The following is a 25,480-nucleotide window of genomic DNA, read 5'->3' as shown; positions in this document are numbered from 1 at the left end:
GGGACGGGGATCGCTACTTACCTGTCAGACCAGGCGATCCTGCGTCCTCCCGCCCGGCTCCACGCGTCGCTCGTCCTCACAGCAGGAAGCGCCACAGGAAGCTGACGACGAGAAACAGTCCTGGACGTTCTCGCGCGATCAGCGATAACCAGCGGGGGAGCGGGTTGTAGGTAAGTATCAGACACAGAGATATCGCTAGCAATATCGCTATAACGTCACTAGTTATAGCGATATTGCTAGCGATATCTCTTAGTGTGACAGGCCCTTTACTGCAAAAAGATTAAAAAAAATACATAAAAAAGCAGAAGACCTATTTTATTAATTTGTAACAAGTGAAACTTTTTTTTTTTACAAATTAACTCTTTTGGGCCCCAGAACATAGATGTACACCGCAGGGACGGCACAGGTGCGGCTACAACAAAAATACTGACAGTTTAACCACTTGATCCTGTGAAAAGCAAACATGGCATCTAAGAAGGTGTGACAGAGTTCGTCTCAATGCCCTCCACCTCCAAGTTCTCAATAATATGGGGCGGCCTAGTTATTACGATACTTACATGCCTAAAACTGGTGTCTGGGCCTGTAATGTACGAAGGTCTATTAGACCGGGCCAGTGGTAGCGTCCAATAAGTTACCTTTTAACGCCCCCATGCAAATTAGACTAAAGTTACATGAAATCACTGATTTCGGGGGGTTTGGTCGACCATATAATGTATTTGGGGGCCTCCCGACAGATGATGTCAGGCAGAGAAGGATCTGGCATCCTGAATTTCAGAGGATAATCCCTTTGCTCCTCCTGTAGATAATCCTCCGCTAGAGGGGTCTGGAGGCGACTCTCTCATACAGACCACAGGAAAGCTGGAATATTTGTGTGTATGGCGGAGTCGGAAGAGATAGCCGTCTGCCAAATGACCGTTCAGCCAACACTTGTCTCATGTGTATGGGGCCGTTAGTATTACACTGACAGGCAGTGATGATACACGGCACTACAGTAGTACAGTGCATCACTGGAGCCATCAGAGGCTTGTATGTTGTATGATCGCACTAATCAGAGTTGTTTAAAAAAAAAGTTTAAAAAAAAGGCCTTCTGCCCCAGGGAAAAGTTCAGTACTGTTTAAATAGGCCCTCTGGATTGAGCTAAAGACCTCGCCCTGCTCTTTGTTTCTGCTATGCTCTCTGCCTGGAATCCAGATTCCCACTGCCATTATATCTTTTCTTTCCTTCAGAACATACTGATGTCTCCCTCCTGGCACACAACACCATATTAATTCAAGTCTGCAACCAGATAGACCAAAGGTCTGTATTTCTCACTTATCCCATCTGACTCATCACCAGGAAATTGTCCTCTTTTGTGCCCATGTAGCTCAGAATGAGGCCCTTCCACACAGTACGATGCCCACAACAGCGCCTCAGACAGTATTATGGCCACCACAACCTTCTACACGTAAGATGAGGACCTCCACTCAGAATTGAGGCCCTTACAGTCCACCACAGCCCTTCACTTAATATGATTCCCCCACAATTTAAATAAAAAACAAACACATACACTATTCAACCAACCCCATTTCTGAGGTACTTTGCTCCGGTCTGTGCAGTGAATACTGAGGCTCCTTACTACAGGTGTGATGTAGTGACGTCGTTGTGACTGCAGTGCTCGGAGTCTCAGACTCACAGGCGAAGTCTAAGTGGTGGATCAGGAGCTTTTGACTCCATCATTCACTATACTATTCAGTCGTATCACCATCATGGGAATGAGGATATCACTGAAATTGAGATGATGGCGAAGGACAGTGTGCCCGATGCCGAGCCGCACAGAGCTCTCTCATTTCACAGGCACGATACCGGCCACATGGGCTGCAGGAGCTCATCTGATGGCGCACTTCACCTGGCCACGGGACACTTGTGAGTCTCCACCACAGGAAATTTAGGACCCCTCTCCTCACAGATATACAGTATCCTGAGAAAGGCATTGTAAAGCTGAAACGTCGATGAATTATCTGTTTTTCATTTGGGGCTGAAGCACCAATCTTTATACCTGTATATGATCATCATCTGGAACTGATTATTTTTTTCATGAATAAACACTTTTTTGTGAATGACAGAGTTTTTTTTTTATTTTTTTTGGCGCTCATCTAGTGTCATTGTGTGATTGTTGCATGTCCAGAAGAATACCTTCCATGCCAGAGTACATAATGAATTTGGATTGCATTCTAATGTGACACCCCATAGTCCGGTTGTCACAGTGACATTGCCTCCCTCTAAGAGGTGAAGTCATGCAGGGAGGCAGAAAGGGACCCCCATGCCAGGCAGAACGGAGATTTAATCACAAATTCCTGCTGCAGGTCAGAAAAGGGAAATGCCTTATAAATTCTGGCCAGCAGAGGGGGTTGGTAAGTCAGCTAGAAATCAGCTGAGGGAGTTATCATGGAAACAAAGATCTTTCTGGAAGATCCAGTCAGTTCAAGACAGGGAGCTGATCGGTGAGGAGCTCAAAAGGCAGAGCTGATCTGTGAAGAGGGAAAGGACAAGAGCAGAGACTGAGAGACTCCAGGGAAGCTAAAATACTGCAAATAGCAGACCCCTGAGTAAAGCGCTAATAAAGAGAAAAGGGACATCAGAGTCCTAGGCTGACAGGAGCAGTATGCCCTGATAGCCGAATCTGAAAGTACAGGGGATTGTAAATTCCTGTGCACATTGAACACCTGAGGGCACGGCAGTGGATAAGGAGCCCAGGGGCCGACGGTGAAGAGAACGGTACCCGTGGAATAGGCTCACGCTGACAGCCGTACAGGTTAGTGAAACCATCACGAATAGAAGGTCGCAGCATAGATATATACAGCGGAGACCCACACACAAAGCGCAGAAAGGAAGGTCCTAAAACCCCACCTGGCAAGGTGGATCCCCTGAATGGCTCCAGGCGATTCGGACTCATTCCATCACCTGTATGTGGTACTCCGGACTGCAACCTATTATCAGTAAAAGGTAAAGAAACTGCACCTCTCTGCGTCTTTCTCTCATTTATCTGCACCCCAACGTTTGCAGCCACTTTTACTATTTATTTAACATCTTTGCCCTGGGACTAAGCCCTACCTGTGGAGGGCTACAACATCATAGCTGCGCCCAACATCCATCCCAGAGAAGCAACACCGCAGCGCTGGTCACCTCTGACTAGAATACCACAGGTGGCATCACATATTTCACCATCTAATAACTTTAATCTTCATTTTTACCACATAAATACCACACAACTTTCCCCTATTTTATTACTGGATGCCTCTAGGCCACGAGCCGGGTCACCGCCACCGTGACACCGTCCCCCACGGAAGTCAATGGGCCCGGTACCGAGTACCCCCAGGCCCCGCGGGGCGCTCCAACTGGCGTCACGAACAGGATTTAGCGAGCCTAGCAAAGCTGAGAAGGCTGAACTTTTAAATTCCTATTTTGCATCTGTTTTCTCTCAGAAAGGAAATGTAACATCAACTGTTATTCACTGTCCTATTAAGGGAATAGAAAAATCCAGGATATCTATAAACAGAAAGATAGTGAGGAAACACTTAGCTAACCTAAATGAATTCAAGTCTCCAGGTCCAGATGAATTACACCCAAGAGTACTGAAGGAGATAGCAGAAGAAATTTTTGAACCCCTCTCCATAATCTTTGAAAATTCTTGGAGAACAGGAGAAGTGCCAGAAGACTGGAGAAGAGCAAATGTTGTTCCTATCTTCAAAAAGGGGAAGAAGGTGGACCCAGGCAACTATAGGCCGGTGAGTCTGACTTCTATACCAGGAAAGATCTTTGAACAAATTATTAAACAACATGTATGTCAATACCTGGATAAGAATGAAGTGATTAAACAGAGTCAGCATGGGTTTGTAACTAATAAGTCATGTCAGACTAACTTAATTTCCTTCTATGATGGTATCACTGATTGGGTGGATCAAGGAAATACTGTAGATATAGTATATCTTGACTTCAGCAAAGCATTTGACAAAGTCTCTCATACAATCCTTATTGAAAAAAGTATGGAATGGACAAGGCAACTGTTAGGTGGATTCATAACTGGCTTAGTGATCGGACCCAAAGAGTGGTCGTAAATGGCTGCACATCCAGTTGGAAGAATGTCTCAAGTGGGGTACCACAGGGCTCTGTCCTGGGCCCTGTATTGTTCAACATCTTTATCAACGATTTAGATGAAGGAATTGATGGTAAACTGATTAAATTTGCTGATGACACAAAGCTAGGAGGGATAGCTAATACTAGAGAAGAGAGAGAGAGGATTCAAAAAGATTTAAATAAACTGGAGAAGTGGGCAGCAACTAACAGAATGGTTTTTAACAGGGAGAAATGCAAAGTACTACATCTGGGCAATAAAAATGAAAAAAGCAGATATAGAATGGGAGGAATAGGGCTAAGTGACAGCACATGTGAAAAAGACTTGGGTATACTAATAGATCACAGACTGAATATGAGTCAACAGTGTGATGCAGCAGCAAAAAAGGCAAATGCAATTCTAGGATGTATTAACAGAAGCATACAGTCTAGATCACGTGAAGTCATTATTTCCCTCTACTCCTCTTTGGTCAGACCTCATCTGGAATATTGTGTCCAGTTTTGGGCACCACATTTTAAAAAAGACATCAACAAACTGGAGCAAGTTCAGAAAAGAGCGACCAGAATGGTGACCGGTCTGCAAACCCTGTCTTATGAGGAAAGGTTGCAGGATTTGGGAATGTTTAGTTTGCAAAAGAGACGACTGAGAGGAGACTTAATAGCTGTCTACAAATATCTAAAGGGCTGTCACATTTTAGAAGGATCAACTTTATTCTCATTTGCACGAGGAAAGACTAGAAGCAATGGGATGAAACTGAATGGGAGGAGACACAGATTAGATATTAGAAAAAACTTTTTGACAGTTAGAGTGATCAATGAGTGGAACAGGCTGCCACGAGAAGTGGTGAGTTCTCCTTCAATGGAAGTCTTCAAACAGAGGCTGGACAGACATCTGACTGGGATGATTTAGCGAATCCTGCTTTGAGCAGGGGGTTGGACCAGATGGCCCAGGAGGTCCCTTCCAACTCTACGATTCTATGATTCTATGAGCCTGGCAAAGCTGGGTACTGTGCGCCACAGACTTTATTAAATTGTGTGTTAAAGACTTTACTGAGCTTTCAAATAACCGCCATAACTGCGTCATACAGCACGTGCGAGCAGAGAGGGGCGTGCAATTGTGGCCAGAGCCAGAAATAAAGCACGACGCGAAGCCCCCTGCCCGTGCTTTGACACTAGTGAGCAAGTGACAAAGCAGGAAGAAAATGCTCAACGCGGGTGAAGATTCAGCAGCAGTCGCAGCTGCAGCCCCCATAATGCCGCTATCAATGCCATATATACCAGGAGCAGCCTGGTTACCACAGTACTCAGGGGAGTCGCACACCCTGAGCGATTTTAAAGAAAGACTATGTAGTTTGTCCCAAGTGTACCCCCTGTCAGAAAGCCAAAAAGTCAGTATCCTCATTGGCCAGTTAACTGGTGCGGCTCAGAGGGAAGTAAAGTCCTGGCCGGACACTGATAAAAGAACTGTCAAACAAATCTTAGCCAGACTGAAAGACACTTTTGATACCTGTACTGCAACAGAGATAAAAATTAGATTCTTTTGGGTGCAAACGGAGAGTGCAGGACAGTATACGGGACTAGCCCTTAATCTTCAGGAGGCACTATGGGCCGTAAAGCAGGTTGATCCTGAAAGCGTGAAAGATGAAGATAAATTACTAACAGAGCAGTTCATAGAGGGACTCCAGTCTAACAACCAAAGGACACAGTGGCGCATAATGGCTCTACAAAATCCTGAATTGGACTTTGCACACTTTAAGGATAGAGCCATCAGAGTGCTGCATGAACCGAACCCTAGCAGCGCAGAGCCCTCTAAGCATCCTGCAATTACTTACCAGCAGGAGACAGCATCCTTTCAAAAGACCTCTATTGAGACTGACAAGCCGTCCCAAGATGATGATTCTGCTGCAGACTTACGTCTCCAAGTCACGGAACTAACTAAAAGTGTGGCTACACTCACAAAAACTGTGCAGTCCCTGCAAGTGATTCCAAAGAAGAAGATCCAGCTGGCCTCCAGTCCAGAAGATGTCCCGTGGCGACAGCAGAAGAGAATCCCACCTACCAGCGTTACGATAAGGACGGACAGTCCATCTGTTGCCGCTGCAACAAGGCTGGACACCTAGCAAGATACTGTCATTTAATCAAGCAACCCCTGGGGCAAAGGGCCAACCGTCAGGAGTAAGACGACCAGGCCCACCAAATTGGCGAGACAAGTACGTAGGACGACGACCAGTCTTGCCTGTCGTGACTGACGGTTTTCCGATGAACGCTTTACTGGACACCGGTTCCCAGGTGACAACAATACCATATGTTCTTTTAAAGCAGTACTGGGCAGATTCAGACATTACTCATAGCCCAGATAAAGACCTTACCATTTTTGCCAGCAATGGTCAGCCCTTGCCTCAGATGGGATATAAAGAGGTGACCATCAAGATTGGCCGAGTAGAATTGCAATCGCAAGGTTTGATGATAGTTGATATTGACAAACGAGAATGCCATCCTATGATCACTTTAGGCACTAATGTAATTGAAAATTGTCTTGGAGAAATTATTGCTTTGTTACAACAGGTAGCCGAGACCACCAGCTCCAGTCAGCAGCGGGTCCTGCAGAAGGAGATCGGAGCCCTGATGCAGAGACAACAGGTAGAGCTGTCTGGTGGAGAAGTCGGCAGTGTCAAAGTAAGTGATCCTTTCCCCATTGCAGTACCTCCCAGAAGTGAAATGTTAATTTGGTGTTGGGCAGCAATAGGCCTAAGGGGTCAAAATTACCAAGCACTGGTAGATCCCATGTACTCTGATAGTAGGCCCACTATCCTGATAGCCAGAGGGGTAGTTGATGTCCGCAAGGGGAGAGTACCAATACGCATCTTAAATTGTAGGGGAGAGAGAGGTCCAATTACCCCGGTATGCCAACCTTGCTAAATTGTTCACCGTCAGTAACAATGCAATCGAGACACTAGAACCCTTGCTTCCATCTGACAAGGTGGAAGAGAATGGCTCTGAAAGACTAGAAGCAATGGGATGAAACTGAATGGGAGGAGACACAGATTAGATATTAGAAAAAACTTTTTGACAGTTAGAGTGATCAATGAGTGGAACAGGCTGCCACGAGAAGTGGTGAGTTCTCCTTCAATGGAAGTCTTCAAACAGAGGCTGGACAGACATCTGACTGGGATGATTTAGCGAATCCTGCTTTGAGCAGGGGGTTGGACCAGATGGCCCAGGAGGTCCCTTCCAACTCTACGATTCTATGATTCTATGAAGGGCAAGAGGAGGATTGGTGTCAGCAGCTCCACGTAGGCACTGACTCCACCCCTTCACACCAAAAGCATGGGGCTTACCGGGTGGCTTGAGAATTTGAACGGGTCTTCAGCAAGCATCCTCTAGATTTTGGGCAGGCAAAAGGTGTTCAACATTATATCCCCACCGGAGATCATCCACCCATTAAAGAGAGACACTGGCCTGTACCCCCAGCACACTACCAATGTGCCAAGAGCATGCTACGAGAGATGAAGGAGGCTGGGGTAATCAGAGATAGTTGTAGCCCCTGGGCAGCTCCATTAGTCCTCGTTAAAAAGAAAGATGGTACTATGAGAATGTGTGTAGACTATAGGCGGATTAACAGCATTACACATAAAGACACGTACCCATTGCCTAGAATTGAGGAATCACTAGCTGCACTGAGAACTGCTAATTATTTCTCTACCTTAGATCTCACCAGTGGGTATTGGCGGTTTCCTGTGGCAGAGGTAGACAAACAGAAGATGGCGTTTACAACACCAATGGGCCTCTGCGAGTTTAACTACATGACGTTCGGGCTCAGCAATGCGCCAGGAACATTTCAGCGGTTAATGGAATGCTGCCTTGGACATAAAATCTTTGAAACTGTTCTGCTGTATCCTCATCGAGTCCCTTAGGGGCTATTGAATCCAGTCTAAAAATCCTATCACTTTCCTTTTTGAGGACACATCTATCGTGATCACCTTCTCTCACTTTGAGTTAAACCACCTCAATGATAAAAAACGAGATGTCTCCGGTGTCACCTCGATGTACTGTACACTGTTCACGTGTCTCACTAATGGGGTGTCCCGACCATGGTGCATATCACCCAAATGCTCCCCTACCCTCCTCCTAAACTCCCGCTTGGTCTTGGGGGCATCATCTAGGGGGCAGGTTCATGTGGCCACATATAAAAGACCTGAGGTTTTAGAACTTTTTTAGTTTTTTTTCCCTCTGGGAAAAGGATTTACCCATGGAGGAAATTGAGAAAGAGTTACATGGTCTCATCCAATTACAGGTACAACATTCGCCACATCTACAGAAACATTTTTCTTCTATCTACAGAAACTGCAGATTCTTTTATCTAGCCAAGTCCGAATGGGTGCAGGTCTTTTACAGAAACTGTGCACTAAATGGTCCCTAATTGACCAACCCTTTCTGAAAGTTATTGTGGATTACATCCCACAGCACCCCTCAGGTTTGCGTCGGTCAAAAGTATATCCCGGTGTTTTCTGAGGATATTAAAGATACGGTCACTCTGATTGTCATAAATTCTTATTATTCATGTTATCTCATCTTTTTCTTGGTCTCTTGGCTAGGTGCAGAGAAGTGTCTGTCTCTCCCGTTTTTCTGCAAACGATCGTGTGAAAACCCAAAACGTACTGTGGGTATCCTTTTTCCCTGAATCTGGTGTTCATGTCTATTGCCTGTATATTAGAATCTGTGACATTAGAACAGATTCTTCTCAATCGTAAAAATTGACCCTTGGGTATTCCTTTTTTTAAGGGGGATGGGGTGGTGGCTATCCCACCTCAATAATTTCTTAGGGCTTGTAGGTTTATGTTAGACTAGCTGAAGAGCCCGGCGCTGCCCGGGCATAGTAACTAATTACGGTTAGTTATAACAAATTATAATGATTATATCTTTATATAAAGCTGAGTGTAGAGCCCCGCCCATTCCGCATAGCCACATTCACTATAATATCCCACATCATCCCGTCAGCTAGAGCTACCGGACTACTACCCATAATATCCCATATCATCCCATCAGCCAGAGCCACCGGACAACTACCAGTAATATCCCACATCATCCCATCAGCCAGAGCAACCGGACTACTACCCATAATATCCCACATCATCCCATCAGCCAGAGCAACCGGACTACTACCCATAATATCCCACATCATCCCGTCAGCCAGAGCCACTGGACTACTACTCCTAATATCCTACATCATCCCATCAGCCAGAGCCACCGGACAACTACCACTAATATTCCACATCATCCCATCAGCCTGGAGTCAGAACCAGAGCGCTGAGTGGAACGGTACTAACTTCCATACTGGGGATCCCTTTAAGAGAGGCCTGGCGTCAGAACCATAGCACTGAGTGGATTTGCCCTGACTTCCATACCAATGATCCCTTTAATAGAAGCTTGAGGTGAGAATCAGAGTGCTGAGGGATTTACCCTAATTTCCACACCGGAGATCCCTTTAAGAGAGGCCTGGGGTCAGTACCAAAGCACTGAGTGGATTTTCCCTCACTTCTGTACCGAGGATCCCTTTAAGAGTCGTCTTGGGTCAGAACCAGAGCGCTGAGTGGATTTGCCCTAACTTCCATACCGGGGATCTCTTTAAGAGAGCCTGGGGTCAGTACCAGAGCATTTGAAGGCAATTGCCCTGACTTCCATACCGGAGATCCCTTTAAGAAAGCCCTGGGGTCAGTATCAAAGCGCAGAGTGGATTTGCCCTAAATTCCATACCAATGATCCCTTTAAGAGGGAAGATGTGCCTACGGGATGGAGGATGTGTGATGGGGAAATTGGCACAGGGGGGGGGGGGGACTCATTTCTGTCATGTGATCTCTGCTCCTTTCAGGGGGGCAGACAAGGGCTGGGAGCTTATGTTCCCAGTGATGCTATATTTCTCCTACCATGTCAGTGTCTGCTGAGGTGTTGTCAAGTGGGAAAACTGTTGGTCATAGCAACCAACCACAGCTCAGCTACTTTTAACCAGCTCTGGTGAAATGAGAGATGCTTAGTGATTGTTTGCAAGGAAAACTGTTGCTTATAGCAACCAATCACAGCTCAGCTTCTTTTGAACAGCTCTGGTGAAATGAAAGATGCTTCGTGATTGGTTGGTGATACACACACACACATTCATCTAATATATAAAGCTCAAGTGTGTGTAAGTATGTATGTATGTATGTATGTATGTATGTAAGCATGCATGTCCGGGATTGGTATCCGCACCGTCGCAGCTACAGCCATAAAATTTGGCACAGTCACACATCTGGACCCGAGAGTGTCCTAAGCTATGTTGTGAGGTGAAATTTTTAACCCCGCACATTCCAATTCACCAAACAATTTTGCCCCTATCTACATAATGGGGAAAAAGTGTGTGCGTATCAAGCCCCGCCCCTCATTATGTCACAATGGTTGTCATGGCAACGCTGATGTCATCATAGGTTGCAAGCCCCGCCGCTCAATATGATGTCATAATGGTTGACTATGGGATGGAGGATGTGTGATGGGTATATGGGCACTGGGATGGAGGATATGTATGTTGGGTATATGGGCACGGGACTATGGGATGGAGGATATGTATGATGGGTATATGGGCACTGGGCTATGGGATGGAGGATATGTATGTTGGGTATATGGGCACGGGACTATGGGATGGAGGATATGTATGATGGGTATATGGGCACTCGACTATGGGATGGAGGATATGTATGATGGGTATATGGGCATGGGACTATGAGATGAAGGATGTGTGATGGGTATATGGGCACTCGACTATGGGATGGATATGTATGATGGGTATATGGGCACGGGCTGGGATCGTGGATATGTGTGATGGGGATATAGGCACGGGACTATGGGATGGAGGATATTTATAATCTGCTATAACTAACCACAGTTAGTTACTATGCCCGGGCAGCGCCGTGCTCTTCAGCTAGTTTTTATATATAGAGATGAGTGTCCCTAGAGTCCCATCCCATTCTTCCTGGCTTAGTACTTCTAGGAAAGGCAACTGGTTATAATTAGGGATGAGCGAATAGCTTCGGATAAGTCCTTATCCAAATAGCTATAGTGCGTACCCAATGGCTGCATCGGGAACCCGGATACCTGGAGCGCTCCCGATAATCAGCTGTTTGGAGCTGCAGCTGCATGTGTCACGGCTGTGTGACAGACTCAACACATTACACATGCATGTACGGCCTGTTTGGAGCGATCCAGGTATCTGGGTTCCCGATGCAGCTATTCAGTAAACGCTATAGCTATATAGCTATTCGAATAAGGAGTTCTCCGAAGGTATTCGCTCATTCCTAGTTATAATTAAACTGGAAGTAAATCTAAGGCCCACTCTATGGATGTTGCGTTCCCTGACAAATTCATGAAATTGTTCACTCATCCCTGACCAGGTGATAAAAATGTTGTTAATATATCTATACCATAATCCAAAATATATATATGCCACTATTTATGATCATCCCTGAATATTCCTCCCACCAGCCCAGGAATAGTTTAGCTTATGAGGGGGCACAGGGGCTCCCCATCGCAGCACCCCTGAGCAGTTGTTGGAAGTACTTCCTGTCGAAAAGAAAGAGGTTATGAGTAACAGTGAATTTTAGAAGATCCTCCATGAAGTCATTATGTTTACTACCCTCTATTACTCTTGAATTCAAGAAATTTCTTACTCCTCTGACACCATCCTCATACGGTATATTACTGTGCAAATCCTCAATATCTAGTAAGGCCTGCTCCCCTACATGCATGTATACATGCTCAAGAGTATACAAATAGGGAAGCAGGCAAAGGTAAAACCATTTTACAGAGGGATTATTCCAACAAGCTAAATGAATATTTATGCTTTCCCACGCCCTATGGGCGTGGAGAGGCGTGAACACCATTTCTCTTTAGCAGTGGGTAGGGTTAGCGCACCACTGCACCACACACACACAGCACAGCTCACCTTCCCGCAGCACATCCCGGCAGCCTGCTTCCTACCCGGCTGGATGACATCATCATCCAGCGAGCTGTCTCAGACAGAAAGCTGGATGTCGAGATGTGCTGCGGATGCGGGGAGGTGAGCTGTGCTGTGTGTCTGCATGTGTGTATGTGGTGCGGTGCTTTATTTGTGTGTGATGTGCAGTGCTTTGTGTGTGTGTGTGGTGCAGCGCGGTGCTTTGTGTGTGTGTGTGGTGCTTTTTGTGTGTGTGTGTGGTGCTATGTGTGTATGTGTGTCTGTGTGTAAGAGTGATGCGGTGCTGTGTGTGTGTGAGAGAGAGGGGTGGTGGGGGGAGGCAATGAAGGAGGTGATGGGCAATGATGTGGGGGGAGGCAATGACGGGGATGATGGACAATGATGGTGGTGGGGAGGCAATGATTGAGGTGGTGGGGGGGAGGCAATGATGGAGGTGGTGATGAGGACAATGATGGGGTGGAGAGGGGCTGCATTATACTTTATGAGGGGGCTACATTATATTCTGTGGGGGACTGCATTATTCTCAAGGGACTACATTATATTCTGGGGGCTACATCTACTATATGAGGGGCTACAGTATATTCTATGGGGGGGCTGCATTATATTCTGTGGTGGTGCTGCATTATACTATATAAGGGGGGCTGCAATATACCCTGAGAGTGCTACATTATATTCCATGGTGGGGACTGCGTTATACCTTATGTGGGGGTTGAATTATATTTTGTGGGGTGCTGCATTATACCCTATGAGGGTTGCATTATATTCCATGAGGGGGTTACATTATATTCTATGAAGGGGCTACCCCTCTATGATTCTACCCCAACTCCTGCTACATAATTAAGACGAGTACTACCTTATATTATACCCGGATAGTAGTGTGTTTTACCACACAATTGGTGGTCTTGTATTTCTTTCTATGTAGCTACATAGTGGGCCCCAAGAATGATTTTCTCTGGTGGGCCCAAGGTGCTCCAGTCCGACGCTATGCGTGGGAGGGTGATGGTACTGCAGGAACATTATACTGTGTGGGGGGTATCATACATACATAAGGGGCATAATGGGGACATTACACTGCGTGGTACAAAGAAATGGGGCCCTGTACTATGAGAACAATCCGTTTCCTCCCTTCCTGTCTCCCATAGTTGGGTCGTATGTATCTGTTACAGGAAACAGAACAAAAACGCAATGATTCTTATAAAGTGGCAACAACAACACTGAAAGATTTAGTGCTGAAGGGGTTAATGTCCCTCGTGCCCAGTAATGGGGAATCACCAGCACCTACCTCCACCCGCAGAGCCGCACTCCACATATATGGCTGCTCTGTGCGCACAGGACCTGTGATGAGGTCACAGGAGGGGAGGAGTCAGGGGTCACATGATCAGGGGCCTCAGTGTATGCAGGACTCTGCTGTGCTGGTTCTCATGGTGCTGGATGAGGGGAAGTTTCTGTGTGGGGTCAGGAGGGGTTTACAGTGTGGATGTAGCAGAGCTGTGTGTATACGAGATGTACGGAGCGGAGCCGTATGTGTACAAGGAGTATGGAGCGGAGCCGTGTGTGTACGAGGTGTACGGAGCGGAGCCTTGTGTGTACAGTGTGGATGCAGCGGAGCCGTGTGTGTACAAGGAGTATGGAGCGGAGCCGTGTGTGTAGAAGGAGTATGGAGCGGAGCCGTGTGTGTACAAGGAGTATGGAGCGGAGCCGTGTGTGTACGAGGTGTACAGAGCGGAGCCGTGTGTGTACGAGGTGTACAGAGCGGAGCCGTGTGTGTACGAGATGTACGGAGCGGAGCCGTGTGTGTACAGTGTGGATGTAGCGGAGCCGTGTGTGTACAAGGAGTACAGAGCGGAGCCGTGTGTGTACGAGATGTACGGAGCGGAGCCGTGTGTGTACAGTGTGGATGTAGCGGAGCCGTGTGTGTACAAGGAGTATGGAGCGGAGCCGTGTGTGTAAAAGGAGTATGGAGCGGAGCCGTGTGTGTACAGTGTGGATGCAGCGGAGCCGTGTGTGTACGAGGTGTACGGAGCGGAGCCGTGTGTGTACGAGGTGTATGGAGCGGAGCTGTGTGTGTACGAGGTGTGCGGAGCGGAGCTGTATATGTACAAGGAGTATGGAGCAGAGCCGTGTATGTACGCTATGTATGGAGCAAAGCCGTGTGTGTACAAGGTGTATGGAGCGGAGCCGTGTGTGTGCGAGGTGTGCAGAGCGGAGCCGTGTGTGTGCGAGGTGTACGGAGCGGAGCCGTGTGTGTGCGAGGTGTGCAGAGAGGAGCCGTGTGTGTACAAGGTGTGCGGAGCGGAGCTGTGTGTGTACGAGGTGTATGGAGCGGAGCCGTGTGTGTACGAAGCGTAGGGAGCGAAGCCGTGTGTGTACAGGGTGTAAGGAGTGGAGCCGTGTGTACAAGGTGTAAGGAGCGGAGCCGCGTGTGGACGAGGTGTACGGAGCCGCATGACTACGAGGTGTATGGGGCGCGGCTGTGTTTATATTTCTATACAGGGGTCTCTGTAGCGATAATCTTACCCCATGTTCTAACCAGATACCCTGACAGACATTAGGTACCGGAATGAGATCCTCAGAACCTTTGTGAGACCATATGCAGGTGCTGTTGGCCCTGGGTTCCCTCTGATGCATGACAATGCTAGGCCTCAGGTGGCTGAAGTGTGTCAGCAGTTCCTCCTTGATGAAGGCATTGATGCTATGGACTGGCCCGCCCATTCCCCAGGCTTGAATCCAAGCGAGCACATCTGGGCCATCATGTCTCTTTCCCTCCTACTACATTGCACCACAGACTGTCCAGGAGTTGACTGTTGCTTTACTCCAGGCCTGAGAGAAGATCCCTAAGGGTGCGTACCCATTTGCGAGAAAAATGGGCAAGTGAAAGCTGATAAAAAAATCGGATTGCACTTGGACCAATGTTATTCAATGAGTTACATCTCATCTGCGATTTTTTTCTCAGCTGAAATCGGACTGAGAAAAAAATTGCAGCATGCAACGGTTTGCAGCGTATCTTGGACGAGACTCGCCAATGCAAGTCAATGGATGCGAGAAAAAAATCGCACAGCACTCACACCAAGAGAGTGCTGTCCAATTTTTACGCTTCGGTGTCCTTAGAAAAGCCGGCAATTCATGTTCGGTGTGCAGTAAAATCACACTGACAGGTTAGAATAGATATATACACATAGAATACATATATATATAGATGTCAGTGACACACAAAAAACCGGATTACTTACTGGTAATACTCTTTTGTAGAGTCCACGACAGCACCCACTGAGAGAGGGGATCCGCCCCAGGAACAGGAAACCTACAGGAAACCTCCCTCAGTTTGTATTACCGAGAACAACGGAGGAACCGCCATACATGTTTTAGTCAATTTGTTTGGGCGATTCATCTATCTTACCCCTATATACCTTTATGTTTGCTAAGTTTATCCACATATTAAATTTTAATTACAATCTCCACCACCAAGGAGACCCATGTGTGAAAAATTTTTACGGGAGGGAAGTGAGCGGGTGCTGTCGTGGACTCTACAAAAGAGTATTACCGGTAAGTAATCCGGTTTTTCCTCTTCGCCACGACAGCACCCACTGAGAGATTTCCAGAGATAATCACTTGGGAGGGCTCACCGTGTTAAGGACTGATCTACCAAAAGTTAGATCCTCGGTAGAGGACAAATCTAGTCTATAGTGACTATAAAAGGTAGACGGAGAAGACCAGGTTGCAGCCTTACATATTTGTTCAATTGGGACGTTCGCCCTCTCAGCCCAGGAGGATGATATGGCTCTAGTAGAGTGCGCCTTAATCCCCAGCGGAGGGTCTTCTCCTTTTGCCAAATATGCCATTGTGATCGCATCTTTAATCCACCTGGATAATGTGCCTGTTGTAACTGCAGACCCCTTTCTGTTGCCCTGGAAGGAGACAAAAAGAGACCTACTCTGCCTCCAGGGACTGGTCCTATCAAGGTAGGCTAGCACAGCTCTTCTCACATCTAAAGTGTGATATTTCACCTCGTCCTGGTTTGACGGGTTCTCATAGAAGGAAGGTAGGCATATCTCCTGAGACCTATGAAATTTAGTTGCCCGTTTGGGAAGGTGTTATGAATGAGACACCGTAGGAGGCAGACACAAAAATAGCAGCTAAGTCCAGAAAACCGGAGAAGTTGGCAACTATCAGATTGCAGACCCCTGAACCTAACAACACAACTAGCAGTAGCCGTGGGGGGTTCCTACGGTGCCCTAGACCCCTCGATCACAGCCGGAGAAACTAAATAGCCTAAAGACAGAAAAGGAAAACTAAACTGCCCCAGAGCAGACCCCAAAGTAAAAGGCAGCCCCCAACATATAATGACGGTGAAGCAAGATGAAAAAACACACACAGATAGAAAGATAGGGTGAGCAAACAATGGGGCCCAAACTCACTAAAATAGGACAGGATAGGACAGCTGCTGTCTGCAATCTGCAAAAACCCTGAAAAGACATAAGCCAACCGGCTGATATGGAAAAAGGCCCTGAAGCAGCTAGGCTTCAAAAACTATATCAGCACTCAGGTATTTTCTGAAGACAGAGCTAAAGGAATTCAGATCACCCCAGCAGGGAATGACAGAAATCCAGCAAAACAAAAACAACGTACAAATGCAAACGGCATAGCAGAAAACTTAGCTTTTGGAGAGCAGGAATTCAGACTGGTATCCAAGGATCCACAGAGAAATCACCCGCAGAGCAGACGGGCGTGGACAGCCTTATATCCAGTCAGAAACTCCACTCAGCCACTCATCATCATTAGACCCAGATGCCTGATAATCAGGCTCACTATCTTTCTTTACTAGAAGAGGGAGTTCATCGGGCCTCAGTGGTAAAGGGGAAAATGAACTCACAACAGTACCTCCCCCTTGAGGAGGGGTCACCGAACCCTCAACCACGCCACCAGGGCGATCAGGGTGAGCCCGATGAAAGGCACGCACCAATCTTTTGGCATGAATATCAGAGGCAGAGACCCAGGAATTATCCTCCTGACCATAACCCTTCCACTTAACCAAATACTGGAGTCTCCGTCTAGCCAGACGGGAATCCAGTACCTTCTCTACCTCATATTCCAAGTTACCTTCAACCAATACAGGGTCTGGAGGTGCCACCCCAGGAACAACAGGTTCAACAAACCTCTTCAACAAAGACTTATGGAACACATTATGGATTTTAAATGTGACAGGAAGAGCCAAACGAAAAGAGACTGGATTAATAATCTCCAAAATCTTGTAAGGTCCAATAAATCTAGGCTTAAACTTAGGAGAAGCCACCTTCATAGCAATATTTTTTAATGATAACCACACCATATCACCAACCTTAAACTGGGGACCAATGGTCCTATGTCGGTTGGAAAACCGCTGGGCCTTTTCCTGGGAGAGAGAGAACTTATCCACCACTTGGTCCCAGATCTGGTGCATTCTCTCCACCACAGTGTCAACACCTGGGCAGGCAGAGGGCTCCACCTGCCCTGAAGAAAATCGAGGATGAAACCCAAAGTTACAAAAAAAAGGTGACATCAAAGTGGCAGAACTAGCTCTATTATTTAAAGCAAATTCGGCCAAGGGCAAAAATGAAACCCAATCATCCTGATCAGCGGAAATAAAACATCTCAAATATGACTCCAAGGTCTGGTTTGTTCTCTCTGTCTGCCCATTGGTTTGAGGGTGAAAAGCAGAGGAGAAGGACAACTGTATTCCCAGCTTGGAACAGAAAGTTCTCCAAAATCTAGACACAAACTGAACCCCTCTGTCAGATACAATGTTCTCAGGAATCCCGTGCAAGCGAACCACCTGTTGCAAAAACAGGGGTACCAACTCAGAGGAAGACGGCAACTTGGGGAGTGGTACAAGATGGACCATCTTAGAGAATATATCACAAATCACCCAAATAACAGTCATTCTCTGAGAGACAGGCATATCAGAGATAAAATCCATTGAAATATGGGTCCATGGCCTCTTGGGGACAGGCAAAGGCATCAACAACCCACTGGAGCGAGAACACGATTTAGACTGGGAGCAAGTCCCACAGGACTGCACAACATTCCTGACATCACGAGACAAGGAGGGCCACCAAAAAGACCGACTCACCAAATCTCTAGTACCAAAAATACCTGGATGACCAGCCAAAGCAGAGCAATGAACTTCAGACATCACTCTCCTCTTCCACTGGTCAGGAACATACAACTTTCCACTGGGACAACGCTCAGGTTTGTCCTCCTGGAACTCTTCCAGAGCACATCTCAAATCGGGCGAGATGGCAGAAAGAACTACCCCTTCGCCTAAGATGGTAGCAGGTTTGGTCACCACAGGAGAATCAGCAAAGAAGCTCCTAGAGAGGGCGTCTGCCTTGACATTCTTACTTCCATGAAGAAAAGAAACCACAAAATCAAAACGTGTAAAAAACAAGGCCCATCTAGCCTGTCTAGGGTTCAAGCGCTTAGCCGACTCTAGGTAAATCAAATTCTTGTTGTCAGAGACACCGCACTGAACTTGCTCACTGAGCCAGTGCGCGTGTCCTGAGTAAAGCGAACTGTGCTCAAAGCTACCTGTGGAGCGGGCAGCAACCGAATAGATGCGTACTTCAGAGCTGCAGGTCCTGAAGCACGTGACTGCTAGAGGCGTGGCCTAAACTCCACAGAGCTAGGAGCTGCAAGACAATTCCTAGCAGAGTAACTGCGAGACAAAGTTACCAAGGGGCATAGACAGGGAGAATAGTCAGGACGTAGCCAATGAGTCACACACAGAGATAGCTGTAGGGTACCAAAGGGGGCGAGCAGAGAGTAGTCAGGTCACATGCAATGAGTCATACACAGATAGTTGCAAGGTACAAGAGGGGCGAGCAGAGAGTAGTCAGGTCACATGCAATGAGTCATACACAGATAATAACGCAGTACAAAATCAACAGGCAAACTCACAACGGGAAACAGAATCGGGTCAGAACCATATAAACAAGCTATAGCAATAAACAGGCACACGGGGGTCAGCACACTAGACCAATGGCAAAAGTATAACTGGCAGGGATTGAAGCTACCCAGGGGTTTATGAAGCTCTCCCAGAACCAGAAAGAGGCCACAATCATTAACCCCAAGTGTGCAGGTCAAAACCTGCACAGAGCTCCAGACATTAACCCCCGGTGTGCAGCTCAAAAACCCGCACTGGGATCATGACAGTACCCCCCTCTCAACGGGGGGCCTCCGGACCCCCAGGCTTCCCGGGTACTTGGCATGGAACGCCTGAACCAGGCGATCTGCATGTACCAAGCGAGCAGGGACCCATGAGCGCTCTTCTGGTCCATATCCCTTCCAGTGGACCAGGTACTGCAAAGAGCAGCGCACCCGCCGAGAGTCCACAATATGTCCGACCTCATACTCCAATTGACCCTCCACCAGCACTGGAGGAACAACAGTCTCAGAGTTCTCTTTGACAGATCCTGCTGGTTTCAACAGAGACTTATGGAACACATTAGATATTTTTAAGGAGGCGGGGAGACGCAACCTATATGCCACAGGGTTGACTATCTCCATAATCTCGTACGGACCAATGAACTTTGGTCCCAACTTAACTGATGGTACCTTTAAGTTGATGTTACGCGTGGAGAGCCAAACCTTCTCTCCCACCTGAAACATGTCTCCCGAGGCTCTCTTTTTGTCCGCAAAATATTTGTATCTCCCCTGGGCTCGAGAGATATTACGCTGGACCTCAGCCCAGAGGTCTTTTAACCGTTGAACGGACCCCTCTGCTCCTGGACAACCGGAATCCACCCGAGAAAACTCCCCAAAATGCGGATTAAAGCCATAGTTAATCAGGAATGGGGACATGTTGGTGGACTGACTCACCCGGTTGTTAAAAGCAAATTCAGCCAACGGTAAAGCATCACACCAATCCTCCTGTCTGGCGGAGGTCAGACACCTGAGAATTTGCTCCAGGGATTGATTGGTGCGTTCTGTCTGACCATTACTCTCCGGGTGATATGCCGACGAGAAGGAGAGTGAGATGCCCAATTTCATACAGAACGCCCTCCAAAATTTGGCCACAAACTGCACACCTCTGTCAGACACAACATTCAGGGGTACCCCATGCAATCGGACCACATGCTGCACAAACAATCTTGACAACGTTTCTGCTGAAGGTAATGCTGCGAAGGGAATGAAATGGGCCTGTTTATAAAACCTATCCACCACCACCCAGATGACGGTATTGCCCCTGGAAGGTGGAAGGCCGGTAATAAAATCCATGGAAAGATGAGTCCATGGCCTATCAGGAACCGGTAAAGGTATGAGTTCCCCAGCCGGTCGGTTATGCGAGCTTTTGGAACGGGCACATATGCCACAAGCAGAAACAAATTCCTTGACATCGGACCTTAACGAAGGCCACCAAAAACCCCTGGCTACTGCCTCTCTAGTGGCCGTGATACCTGGATGAGCACTCAGCCTAGAATCATGAAACTCCTGCAGAAGTCTAGGCCGCAATGAATCTGGAACAAACAGTTTATCGCTTGGCCTGGTTGCCGGAGCTAGGGCCTGAGCCCATAGGATTTCTTGTTCCAATTCAGTTGAGACCCCCGCCACTACCACCCCTGGGGGAAGAATGGAGGACGGCGGCTCAGGGGGAGACACTGGATCAAAACTTCTGGACAGGGCATCCGCTTTAACATTTTTGGACCCCGGTCGAAAAGTAATTGAGAACTGAAATCGTGAAAAAAAAAGTGACCAACGGGCCTGTCTAGGAGTAAGCCTCTTAGCAGATTCAAGGTATGCCAAATTTTTGTGATCCGTGACAACCGTGATAGGGTGAGCCGCCCCTTCCAAAAAGTGCCTCCATTCCTCAAACGCCAGCTTGACCGCAAGAAGTTCTCTATTGCCTACATCATAGTTTTTCTCAGCTGAAGAGTACTTCTTGGAGAAGAAGGCACAGGGTTTGAGATTGGTAAGGGTGGCCGGACCCTGGGACAGCACAGCCCCCACCCCCACTTCAGAAGCATCCACCTCCACAATGAATGGTTTGGACGGGTCAGGTTGCACCAACACCGGGGCAGACATAAAACATTTCTTAATCGCTGAGAAGGATTCCTTAGGGAGTACAGACCAATTTTTTACATCAGCTCCCTTCTGGGTAAGATCCGTGAGTGGTTTCACCACTTGTGAGAAACCTTTAATGAATCTCCGGTAATAGTTCGCAAATCCTAAGAAGCGCTGGAGCCCCTTGAGATCTCGAGGCTGAACCCAGTCAGCGATCGTCAGCACCTTCTTAGGATCCATACGAAACCCCTCACAGGACACAATCAACCCCAAAAAAGACAGCTCCTGTACAAAAAATGAACATTTTTCCAATTTGGCGAACAATTGGTTCTCCCTGAGTCTCTGGAGAACTGTCTTTAGATGTTGCAAGTGAGATTGACTGTCCGGGGAATACACCAAAATATCATCCAAATAAATAATAACAAAACGGCCTATCAGATCAGAAAACACAACATTGATGAAATTTTGGAAAATAGCGGGTGCATTAGTTAACCCAAATGGCATTACCAGGTTCTCAAAGAGTCCTTCTGATGTGAGGAATGCCGTTTTCCACTCGTCCCCTTCCCGAACCCTTATCAGATTGTAGGCCCCCCGCAGATCTAACTTGGAGAACCATTGGGCCCCAGCTAACTGGTTACATAAGTCTGGGATGAGGGGAAGCGGGTAAGAGTTCCTAACCGTTATCTTGTTCAGTTCCCGAAAGTCGAGGCACGGCCGCAAACCACCATCTTTTTTCTTCACAAAGAAGAACCCTGCTGCCACAGGTGACACAGAAGGCCTGATATGCCCTTTGCGGAGACTCTCAGCTATGTACTCCTTCATGGCTTGGCGCTCAGGCCCAGACAAATTGAACAATCGAGCCTTAGGTAACTTGGCTCCGGGTACTAAATCAATGGCACAATCATAGGGTCTATGTGGTGGCAGCGCCTCAGCCTCACTTTCGGAAAAAACGTCTTCGAAATCTTTCAGGTACTCCGGAATACCTTCCAGATCGACAGACGACACAGACACGGATTTAACAGCGTTAACAAGATGTCCCCGGTTACCACATTTATTATTCCATCCCCATTGAGTGATTTCCCCTGTAACCCAATCAATGGTAGGATTATGGCGTTGAAGCCAAGGCATCCCCAGTACCAGTCCTGCAGGCAAGTTATCTAGCACCAGACAACTTAGTTTCTCCACATGAGTGGAACCCACTTTTAGAGAAAAATGTTCAGACCTGCAACAGATACCGTCTTGGTTAAGAGGAGATGAGTCAATTGCCACAAGTTTAACAGGATCATGAAGCCTGACTGTCCCTATCTTATTAAGAGTCATAACCTTGGTATCAATCAGGTTCACAGCCGAACCGCAGTCAATAAAAGCAGTAGTCTGAACAGGACCATAACCAAGTTCCAGTTCCACCTGCAGCACCATTTTTGGACATGAGGAAAATTGTACCTGAAGGTCTGGGTAGCCTCCTCGATTAATACCCAGACCTAGTCGTTTCCCGCCATCTTGGAGGATGACGGACAGGAGGGGCAGTCCTTCTTCCAATGTCCAGATTTCCCACAATAGAAGCACAACTGCTTTTCCCGGCGGCGTCTTCTTTCTTTTCCCTCACAGGTGACAGCGCTCACCTCCATAGCAATAGGAAGAGTCTGGGTCTCATCTCCACTGAAGAATAAGGGCGATTCCCGTTGCATAATGCCTCTAGCCCGCAGCCTGCGATCCATGCGAACCGCTTGGACCATGGCATCCTCCAGGGAGTCAGGCGGAGGATGGAGTGCCAAAGCATCCTTCAGACGTTCACACAGGCCTCTGTGGAACAGCCCCCGAAGGGCGGCATCACTTCAGGAAATCTCCGCTGCCCAACGTCTGAATTCAGTACAGAACCATTCGGCCGAGTGCTCCCCCTGACAGACACTCATTACTTTGTCCTCAGCCAACCGCACTCTATCAGGCTCATCATAAATAAGCCCTAAGGCTTCAAAAAATGCATCCACAGACATTCTCTCAGGGGCAGAAGAGGAAAGCGAGAATGCCCAGGCTTGTGGGGACCCCCTAAGCAGGGACATAACCACCCCCACCCTCTGTTTCTCATCCCCAGAGGAGCGGGGTCTCAAAGAAAAAAAAAAGCTTACAGCCCTCCTTAAATGCCCTGAAGTCATCCTTGTTACCAGAAAATATATCTGGTAATTTAACCGGGGATTCAGGTGGGATTAAAATGACATCTCTATTCCCCACCTGCTGGAAGCCTGTGGAAAGTAACCCCTGAACTGAGTCCTCAACCCGCCGTTGGGACTGGGCCAGAGATTGGTGTTCAAAACTAAGCTTCTGCAGTGACTGAGTCAAGCTTCTCACCTGCTCAGATAAAGCACACATTGGGTCCATGCTGTAGAAGTGAGGAGAGAGAAAAAAAAAAAAAAAAATTGTAGGCCAGTTATAATGTCAGAGACACCGCACTGAACTTGCTCACTGAGCCAGTGCGCGTGCCCTGAGTAAAGCGAAAGCGTGCTCAAAGGTACCTGTGGAGCGGGCAGCAACCGAATAGATGCGTACTTCAGAACAGCAGGACCTGAAGCACGTGACTGCTAGAGGCGTGGCCTAAACTCCACAGAGCTAGGAGCTGCAAGACAATTCCTAGCAGAGTAACTGCGAGACAAAGTTACCAAGGGGCATAGACAGGGAGAATAGTCAGGACGTAGCCAATGAGTCACACACAGAGATAGCTGTAGGGTACCAAAGGGGGCGAGCAGAGAGTAGTCAGGTCACATGCAATGAGTCATACACAGATAGTTGCAAGGTACAAGAGGGGCGAGCAGAGAGTAGTCAGGTCACATGCAATGAGTCATACACAGATAATAACGCAGTACAAAATCAACAGGCAAACTCACAACGGGAAACAGAATCGGGTCAGAACCATATAAACAAGCTATAGCAACAAACAGGCACACGGGGGTCAGCACACTAGACCAATGGCAAAAGTATAACTGGCAGGGATTGAAGCTACCCAGGGGTTTATGAAGCTCTCCCAGAACCAGAAAGAGGCCACAATCATTAACCCCAAGTGTGCAGGTCAAAACCTGCACAGAGCTCCAGACATTAACCCCCGGTGTGCAGCTCAAAAACCCGCACTGGGATCATGACACTTGTGGTCAGTGAGGACCACGACTTGATGCCTAGCTCCCTCCAACCAATGTCTCCACTCCTCAAATGCCCATTTCATGGCCAACAGTTCCCGATTCCCCACATCATAGTTACGTTCAGATGGAGAGAACTTTCGGGAAAAGAAAGCACAGGGATTCATTTTAGATGTTACAGGATCCTTTTGGGACAAAACAGCTCCTGCACCAATTTCAGAAGCATCCACCTCTACCTGGAACGGAAGTGAGACATCAGGTTGCCGCAAAACCGGGACGGAGGTGAATCTTCGCTTCAGCTCCGGAAAGAAAGAAACAGCCTCTGGAGACCAATTTAACACATCAGCACCCTTCTTAGTCAAATCAGTCAATGGCTTGGCAATACTAGAAAATTTTGCTATAAATTTCCGATAAAAATTAGCAAAATCCAAAAACTTCTGAAGGGCCTTCAAAGAAGTGGGCTGAACCCAATCGTGAATGGCCTGTACCTTGACTGGATCCATTTCAATAGTTGACGGAGACAAAATAAATCCCAAAAAAGAAATCCTCTGTACTCCAAAAAGGCATTTAGATCCTTTGACATACAGGGAATTCTCCCTCAAGATCCGGAACACAGTCCGAATATGTTCCACATGAGAATCCCAATCCTTGGAGAAGATCAAAATATCATCCAGATAGATAATCAAAAATTTATCGACAAAATCTCGGAAAATATCGTTCATGAAGCACTGGAAGACAGAAGGGGCATTAGTGAGCCCAAAAGGCATCACCAGGTACTCAAAATGTCCCTCCGGAGTATTAAACGCCGTCTTCCATTCATCCCCATGCTTAATGCGAATAAGATTATACACCCCCTGAGGTCAAGCTTGGTAAACCAACCAGCACCTTTAACTCTAGAGAATAGATCCGAAATCAGGGGTAACGGATACTGATATTTAACAGTAATTTTGTTGAGGGCACGATAATCAATACAAGGTCTTAATGATCCATCTTTTTTGGCTACAAAAAAAAAAACGGCACCTAAGGGTGACGAGGATGGTCTAATATGACCCTTCTCCAACGCCTCCTTAATATAGGATCGCATAGCCTCGTGCTCGGGTACAGATAAATTGAAGAGCTGACCCTTGGGGAATTTACACCCCGGGCTCAGTTCAATTGCACAGTCATAACTTCTATGAGGAGGCAGAGACGCAGACTCATTCTCACTAAATACATCATAAAAGTCCGC

At 47.3% G+C, this 25,480-nt stretch overlaps 1 protein-coding gene across 11 annotated transcripts in view; it reads right to left on the bottom strand.

The window, feature by feature from the left end:
- LOC141047273 (uncharacterized) overlaps positions 1 to 25,480 on the bottom strand; it is a 201,979-nt gene that overhangs the window by 98,267 nt on the left and 78,232 nt on the right. For 2 of the 11 annotated variants that reach the window (XM_073542277.1, XM_073542279.1), the window contains exon 1: positions 14,609 to 14,908. The exons of 7 other annotated variants lie outside the window; for them this stretch is intronic. In XM_073542277.1, the coding sequence (XP_073398378.1) occupies positions 14,609 to 14,803 (195 nt within the window). In that variant the 5' untranslated portion in view covers positions 14,804 to 14,908. Of the gene's footprint in view, positions 1 to 14,608; positions 14,910 to 25,480 lie in introns of those variants that run through there. 2 more of the 11 variants (XM_073542280.1, XM_073542281.1) reach the window with 2 other exon arrangements.

This window comes from Dendrobates tinctorius, unplaced genomic scaffold, assembly GCF_039654945.1.
Source record: "Dendrobates tinctorius isolate UK_male_01 unplaced genomic scaffold, ASM3965494v1 ptg000126l, whole genome shotgun sequence".
Taxonomy (NCBI): domain Eukaryota; kingdom Metazoa; phylum Chordata; class Amphibia; order Anura; family Dendrobatidae; genus Dendrobates; species Dendrobates tinctorius.
Note: the sequence above shows the minus strand (reverse complement) of the source record. Positions and strands in the feature narration are given on the sequence as shown.